Source organism: Vigna unguiculata, chromosome 8 (genome assembly GCF_037176805.1).
Source record: "Vigna unguiculata cultivar grain cowpea cultivar isolate G323 ecotype 2 chromosome 8, ASM3717680v1, whole genome shotgun sequence".
NCBI classification, from domain to species: Eukaryota; Viridiplantae; Streptophyta; class Magnoliopsida; order Fabales; family Fabaceae; genus Vigna; species Vigna unguiculata.
The window spans coordinates 6,323,180-6,331,812 of record NC_140799.1 but is presented as its reverse complement, the minus strand read 5'-3'; the positions used below and the strand labels follow the sequence as shown (position 1 = coordinate 6,331,812).

Sequence of the window (8,633 nt, the reverse complement as noted above, 5' to 3'; positions counted from 1 at the left end):
CAGTGTAAAAAGCACTAAAATTTTCTCTAGAAAACTCTAAATTTTCAATTAAAAAGCTAGTCACTAAGACCCTAATAAACAAACACTTAGAAACATAGTTAAAAATTGGTAAATGATTCCCACGCTTAACACACAAGTGATTAAACATTTATTTTAGTAAAATCAATAGTGGAAACCAGATAGATAAGGGATCAATGCCTCAACGCCGTTTGTCAGTCAAAGTTGTGTCGCATATATATAAATATATATAAAGTGACAGCGATGGTGTTTGTGATTTCTATGCATTTAAAATCCAAATTGAAATTGAGTGAGAAACAGATCAGACATGATGTGGAGAGAGACAACATCGTTGGTGGTACTGCTGCTTCTAATCCACAGAAGTCATGCTCGTTGTCTTCCTTCTTCCTGCGGCAACATCACCCACATCTCTAATCCATTTCGATTACAAGCCGACCCAGAGAAGTGTGGTAACAAAAGGTATGAGCTTGTTTGTGAGAACAATGTTACGGTGTTGTATCTGCACTCTGCAAAATACCATGTTCAGGCAATCAACTACAACAACTACACAGTCAGAGTGGTTGACCCTGCAATTCAACACCACAATTGCTCCTCCCTTCCTCTGCGTTCTCTCTCTCGCTCCAATTTCTCTGATACTTACGATGACTACACGGATCCATACCAAGCCGGTCTAAGAGCATATGGTAATTGGAAAGCTCTGAGTTTCGAGCATATAGTGTTTCTGAACTGTAACCATTCATTGAGAGGGAATGGGAAGTATGTGGAAACTGAAAAGTGCGTGAAGTGGGACTCAAAGGGATATGCATATGCTGTTGGTGGTGATCTAAAAGCAGAGGACTTTGAAGTTGGGTGTGACGTAAAGCTTGTTGCTCCAACGTCTTTGTGGACTTTCAATAACCATTCCTACGCTGCCATGCACAGGGGTCTGGCCTATGGTTTTGAGATTTCATGGGTACAACTCGTCTGCGAGAATCATTGTCGACTCTCCCCAAGCGACTGCTATTTCGACTATTCTCGGCGGAAGCTTAAATGCTCCTTTGGTGAGTCATCATCCTAAACCAAATGTCACACACATATATTTATCTTTATTTTAAGTTCATCATTATTGATGAAACTGTGTTTGTTCTATTTGTTCAAACAATTTTTAGATTTATATTTTACCTGTACTGGTCTGAACTCGAGCCTCTTTAAAGAAAACCTTATTCATCACAGCTTTATGAAATGGAAAATTATGCAAAAGCATTCTTGGTAGAACAGAAGTCGGGATCAACAGTATTCTGAAATTTATATTTCTTTCAATTTTTTGTGCTATATGTAGGTATACTGCAAGTGCTGATACTGCAAGCATCAAGTAAGAATATTTTATCATCTTAATTTACCTTTGCTTTAACAATTATAATAATAAGAAATCGGTAATTATTATTATTATTATTATTATGTGTACATAAAGAAAGTAATAAATGATGAATAATGTCATTACTTAATACTTTAGAGTGTTTTAATATTTAATTGGTTTTTTATAATATCTTTTATGAAATAATAATGTAGGCATGATAGTTCAAGAGTTTATCATCTCTTTCTTCACATTTGTCACAATGTTTATTTGAAAAATGACGATAGAAATTGTATTTTCTCCATCAAGTATATTTGTCTTAATAGCATTGTCGTTCTTAGTTATAGTGTATGATGACTTAATTTTTCATGACAAAACAAGTCCTTCTTCTTGAAAGGTGGACTTAGATATATTAAAATGATAAAATTCAAAGTTACTTTTCTTCATTAATTAGGTTTATTCTCTTCGATTTGCTTTAGCACACAATGTCTGGCCCTCACGAAAACAAATTCCTTTCTATCAGTATCTTTAATAATGATGTGAGTGATAAGACTAAACAACATCTATTTGTGACTCTTTTTTTTTCAGTTATTGTTTGAGAATAGTCCAAACTAAGAAAGTTTTTCCTACCAGCAGTTTCGAAATGAATTCATTAGGCAGAACAATTAGGTAGAACAATATGTGATGTTTTAATATCTTCAAACAATTTATCATATTTACTTTTTTTATTTTCATGTCCTTATCTTCGATCGTTTCCTCAACAAAGACCCGTTTTATATTAGTACATTCTAAAATTTCTCTTACAAGTCCATGGTCTTATTTGAGATTATTTATAACTTTTTCAATCTCTAGATATCTTCCCTGAAATTTCATTTTTTAATCTCTTTTAAACATTTCAATTTCTCTTTAATCAAGTATGGCTCTCATCCATTGACTTCCAAATTAACCCATGTATTATTTTTGCTTGAAACAATAAGCCTTTGATCTTCTTACTAAGAATCCATTACTCTAGTGTACGTAGTATTAGAGTTCACTACATATGAGCGATGCTAATATGATGTTATTTCTTAGTTAAGGTTAGCTTTTAATTATTAGCATTAACTTTTGGCTGACACTAAACATTTCTTGTACTGTAATAAAATACTTAATGTTAATATTGCTAGTCTCTTGTGCTATCTAAGTCTTCTTGTATTTTTTTTTTCTCAATATCACGTCTTGTAGGAACAAATCCATAGTATGTGAAAATATGTTATGAATAATTTCATAATAATATATTGATTTAATCAGTAATTTGGTTCCTGTATTTAGTTTGATGATTAAATTTTTTTCTTATATTTATTTGACTAACTTGAGTGCTTATATTTGTTAAAGTAGACTCAATGTAGTATCATTTATTTGTTAACATCGCTAATTTGGTTAACAATAAAGGAAACTTGAAACATAATTGACATTTGCAGAGGTTACTGGGTGGATATATATATTTACTAAGGTGGAAGTTTGTTTTCCTTTCGTAAATTAGATTTTAACCTCTTTCTTTAACCTTACCTCCTTCTCTTTCTCATATTCAGATCTCAAACCGTAAAAATGAAGAACTCTAACTCCATCACCAGTAGCACCAGTGGCAGAACCGAATCCATTGCCCAAAACATCATAAAACTCATAAGCAACCTTTGTTTCTTTGTCTTCGTCTTCTCCTTTCTAATCTTCATTATCATAGCCATAACCTACAACCACTAGACTGATGGCTCCAATCCATCCCAACCCAAAACAACCTTTTCACCTAACAACAAAATGCCACCTTTTAAATCGACTCTTTATCATCAATTAGTAATTTTATGTAGATTCTAATAATTTTGCAACTTTCCTTCTCAGACCGCTATTATTCTCTTTTATTGAACCATTACTTCCATAATTTATCTTCAATTGTCTTGAATTTCCTCGTTTGTGTGCCTTTTCTCAGCTTTTTTGACCATCTTCTTCAATCCAAGTCAGAAGTTGCTTTGATCTAGTTTGTTCGAGTTTGTGTTCATACTTGTGTATTCAATGAAGTGATTTGTCGATAGTGGGTTTGGGATTTGAATGTGAGAAAGAAAGGAGAAAGAGAAGGAGGTAGGATTAGAGAAAGAATGGAAATCTAACCTAGAAAAAAAGATTTAACCTCAACAAATAAATACCCACAACCATGTAATGTAACCTGCAATTGCGAACTACATGCAAAGTTTTGCACTGCCATTAGCTAATTCAACGTTGTTAATGTAACGTCCCATTTAATAAATAGATATCAGTGCAGGAAGGCCTTTTGGCAGCGGTTATTTTTCATATTCTGCACCGATTTCCGGACTAAAGCATATTCGGACGAGGCCAAAGGAGGATAGCCTTTGGCCTCGGTTGTCACCGAAGTCATAGAGCCCCTCTTCTGCCTCGGTTCCCGCGTACCCGAGGCCATAGAGCACGTCTTCTGCCTCGGTTGCCAGGCCTAACCGAAGCCATATGTGCTCACGTTTTTACATTTTTAAAAAATTTGCTCACGTTTTGACCTCAGTTTTAGTATGACCCGAGGCCATATGCTCACCTTTTGGCCTCAGTTTTGGTTTACCCGAGGCCATATGTCACATTTTGGCTTCAGTTTGGGTAGTACCCGAGGCCATATGTCACCTTTTTGCTTCGGTTCTGGTATGAACCGAGGCCTAATATGGTGTTTTTTCTAATGTAGTTTCTGTTTTGGTGTTATTCCCACATTTAAATCTGCAAATTTTGTTCAGCACCCAGCACAGACCAGAATAGACTAAAACAAAATATTTTATAACACATCCACAATTCAAATTCATTTAAAAGACAATTACAAATCATTTACAATCAAGATACATGTCCTAATCAATAGTATTGTACATTTCAATTATATATTTGGCAAGGTTATGAAACATCACACAAAGTAACATAAAGAGCAACATTATGAAGTATAAATATCACTCCTTACAGTTATCTAAGATATTTGGAGGGAAAGTCTAAGGCACACCACGCTGTCATTAACAAAACAAGATAAAAGTTAAATAGTATCCAAAATACAAGGTAGTACACAGGCCTCGGCCTTAAAGAATACTCGGAGCAGGGAGTCCAACCTAAGAATAACTACGCAACGGAATTTCCATCACCCTGATGACCACGAGGAGTTCCCACATCTGCTCACATCAATAAATTGATGATCATCGCAAAAAGAAGAAAATCACACATAGAACACACAAACAAATATAAAGGGTAAACTAGAGTGGAAAATGTTTTATCATACAATTGCATACAATTTTAAAGTCAAAGATACATAAATCCACCAAGCATGTGAAGACCAACAAGCAAGACTCTAAGACTCAATTATCCGGATACATATAATCAGTCGGATTCACTGGATGCTTGCACTTGTGGTGGCCTCTACTGCTCTGCAGAGCCATTGCCAATGGGTTTCACCCTACCACATATAAGGTTAGCCTTCAAACATCTAAGGCCATTATCCTGCCAAAGACTAGGGCCTCTTGCTACTCTCATCACTTTAGTCAGTACGCTCTACGTGAGACTAACTGACCCTTATTAAATTATATAATGAGGCACCACCACGAAATCTTCGTGAGATTACGTCCTAACAATAAGGCACCACCATAAGCTCTCACCAAAAAGGGTCATGGAATTACGTCCTGACCATTAGACACCACCACGAAACCTTCGTGGAATTACGTCCTAAACCATACCAAAATCATGTCTCACCAACCAAACATAAAGTTATCATGCATACCAATCTCATGCCAATATTTATAACCAACCACCCAATCAGGTTCCATACAAAGATCATACCAAACTCATTAATTCCAGCCCATAAACCATTTAACACGTGCATATTCAACCAATTCATGCTTTAACAAAGTAACTCAATCATACAAATGATCATCAACCAAAAACAGAGGGAAGGACAGTCACAGAGCAAATCCATGCACCAGTCTCGCTCAAGCCATGGACCCTCGCTCAGGCAAAAGGGGTCTTTCGCTCAAGCTACGGGCCCTCGCTTAGGCGAGACTGCCAACAGATAGCTCTATAGGATTTCGCGAGTTCTCGCTTGGGCAAGCCCTCCTCACCTGAGCGAGACCACCCCTCGCTCAAAGGTGAGGTTCCTCACCTGGGCTACAATTATAGCAACATGCACCATACTCCCACGAGCTCTCGCTTAGGCGAGCCCCTCTCGCCTGAGGGAGATAATACCTCACTCAAAACGAAAGCTCTCCGCCTAAGTGAGAGCTCGAGCAGGAACCTGGGCCAGTTTCTACTATTCTCGCCTAGGCGAGACAGGCTCGCTTGGGTGAGAGTATTAGTTTTTGCCATTGTTCTTACCTGCATCAGCCATACATACAAACCCAAACAACATACCAAGGCATTTCATATGACCATAGTAGCACACAACCCATACTAACACGAAGTAAGCCAAAAATAGATAAACATTCAGAAAATAAGAGGAACCCTAGCTTCCCTTACCTGGACAGAGGTTAGCGGAAGACACCGACACTCACTAGAGAAACACATCAACTCCAAGAGCCAATTCGTGAGCTAGAAATACTAACCCAGAAAGAGAAACACAGTTATCCAGATGAACCTCTGTTGGACCATGAAAAATAGATCTAAAGAGGAGAAGATATGGGTTGAAGATCACCTTACATGGAGTAGGAATGAGGTTGAGCTAGCTTGAAGAGAACTAGAGACCAAACCCTAGCAGAGGGTTGCTGCAGTCCTAAGTGGGGAGGAGGGAAACTATTTTTTTTTTAAATGGGTAGAAATGAGAGGGTTAGGCTGGTTTAGGGGTTTTGGACACCCTATGGGTCAGCTTTAGGCCCAACAGACCAAGGTAGACCCTTAAACTTTAGGGCAGAATTTAAGTGGGCCTTATAGTTAAAAAATGGGGACCACATTAGGTTTATTTTTTTTTAAAAAAGATAGGAACTCAGTTGGGTAAAAAATAAATCTAGAAAAAAAATTGAACTATCTACCTAAATATAAAGACTAAAGTACTAATTAAGTCTAATATAATAGAAAAATTTAATAAATGAAAAAAAAAAATTAGTTCTCAAAATCTTCATGTTTGTTTTATTTTTGAATTTATATACAATTAGTTAATTTGTTATATGCATATGAATATTAAGACAATTTACTTAAACATATTATTTTTGATAGGCTTATATACTTGCTTTAGAGATTTTTCTTTTGCAATCTTGTAGTAGAAAAGGATATGTATAATATCAAATTTAAGAAACAAATTTAAGTTTGTTTTTTAACATACCAAATTGATTTTTTTTTCTTTAAAAATTAATACATTATTCCATTCTAAATTTACTATGTATTGAAATTGTTATTTATCCATCCATCATGATGTTTATTTACTTAAATAAAGTGTTGTTACAGGAATTTCCCAAATTTTTATCATGGCGTGGGCTTGCAAAATTGTGTTTGGGGTGCCACTGATTGTTGCACTTGTCATTTGTAAATGGAGGAAAAGACATGCATCAATGTTTGAAAATATTGAAAATTACCTTGAACAAAATAGTTTGGCACCTATTAGATACTCATACAAGGAAATCAAGAAAATGACAGGAAGTTTCAAAGAAAAGTTAGGTGAAGGAGGATTTGGCTCTGTGTTTAAGGCAAAGTTGCGTAGTGGACCTTTTGTAGCAATTAAAATGTTAGGCAAATCCAAAGGAAATGGACAAGATTTTATCAACGAAGTTGCAACCATTGGAAGAATACATCATCAAAATGTGGTACAATTAATTGGATTTTGTGTTAGTGGGTCAAAACGTGCTCTTGTGTATGAATTCATGTCTAATGGATCTCTTGATAAAATTATATTTTCAAAAGAAGGAAGTGAACAATTAAGCTATGAAAAGATATATGATATATCAGTTGGAGTGGCTCGTGGGATTGCTTATCTTCATCATGGGTGTGAGATGCAAATTTTACATTTTGATATCAAACCCCATAATATCTTATTAGATGAAAACTTTATTCCAAAGATTTCTGACTTTGGATTAGCAAAGTTACATCCAATAGAAAATAGCATTGTGACAATGACTGCAGCAAGAGGAACCATTGGATATATGGCTCCGGAGTTGTTTTACAAAAATATTGGAGGAATATCCCATAAGGCTGATGTTTATAGCTTTGGAATGCTTTTAATGGAAATGGCAAGCAAGAGGAAGAACCTAAATCCACATGCAGAGCGATCAAGTCAAATGTACTTTCCATTTTGGATCTATGATCATATTAGAGAAGAAGAAAATATAGATATACAAGATTTGACTGAAGAGGAAAAGAAAATAGCAAAGAAGATGATCATAGTTGCACTTTGGTGTATACAATTGAAACCAAGTAATCGTCCCTCAATGAATAGAGTAGTAAAAATGTTGGAAGGAAATATTGAAGACTTGGAAATACCTCCAGAACCTACTCTATATCCTGATGAAATGAGTACAAATGATCAAACAATAAATTCAGCATCCACGACACATTCTCTTAACTATTTCATGTAAAGTGCAAGTATGCAACTAATTCGTTATTGAAGCATTCTATTTGAAAATGCATAATAAAGTTGATAATCTTGATAAATACTTAGTATTTATGCTTATTAACCATTATTATTTGTCTTTATTCATGTGGTTTGTGTTCATTTTATAGATAGACGTTGGAGTTTTGTGTTCTTTTAAGTTTGGTATTTTCTTTTTCTTTGAGATTATTATGTAGGAAAATGGAAGATTTGAGAATATTAGAGTTGTTTGCCAGAACCATCTTGCTTAGCCAGATTACCAACAATCGCCCAACAAGAAAAGTATCTCGCCCAACAGCTGGATTTGTCTCACTCAACGAGATAGAGGAGTTGGAAGTGAACCAAAAGTTATTTTTCGCTCAACAAGCAGACAGTTTCTGATTATGGTTTAAGTGTTGAGAATGAAAGCAAAAAGGGGTTCTTTGGTGGGAAACGCAGAAGAAAATCAGAACTCAATCAAGGGCACTTCTAGGGCTAAAAGACATAAAATTCTTTCGTTCATTCATTCGTTAGAATTCATCAAATTTGTATGTTCTATATGCATAGGAGTAGTTAAACCCCCATTTCATTAGGACTTAATGTAATGAATTCATACTTTGTGTAACTTTTCCAATGCACCATACCCAAGGTTTTGACAGAAGGAACTACTCTGATACCACTAAATGTGACGCCTCAACTACTATATTAAATAATTATTTATTTGATAAAAAA

The 8,633-nt window shown here is 35.4% G+C and overlaps 1 protein-coding gene across 1 annotated transcript; it reads left to right on the top strand.

The window, feature by feature from the left end:
• The first annotated feature begins 280 nt into the window (after positions 1-280).
• Positions 281-8,633, top strand: LOC114195204 (rust resistance kinase Lr10-like). The gene is made up of 3 exons (XM_028085595.2): positions 281-1,058; positions 1,337-1,369; positions 6,785-8,633. Exons 1-3 carry the CDS (start codon positions 326-328, stop codon positions 7,906-7,908), a joined length of 1,890 nt encoding a protein of 629 aa, XP_027941396.2. The 5' UTR covers positions 281-325; the 3' UTR covers positions 7,909-8,633.

Bases quoted from the DNA above. Each gene is read 5' to 3' on its own strand.
- LOC114195204 (XM_028085595.2), top strand. From the start codon at position 326: ATGATGTGGAGAGAGACAACATCGTTGGTGGTACTGCTGCTTCTAATC. The intron at 1,059-1,336 runs GTGAGTCATCAT...TGCTATATGTAG, and splicing joins GAAGCTTAAATGCTCCTTTG to GTATACTGCAAGTGCTGATA. The intron at 1,370-6,784 runs GTAAGAATATTT...GTGTTGTTACAG, and splicing joins GCTGATACTGCAAGCATCAA to GAATTTCCCAAATTTTTATC.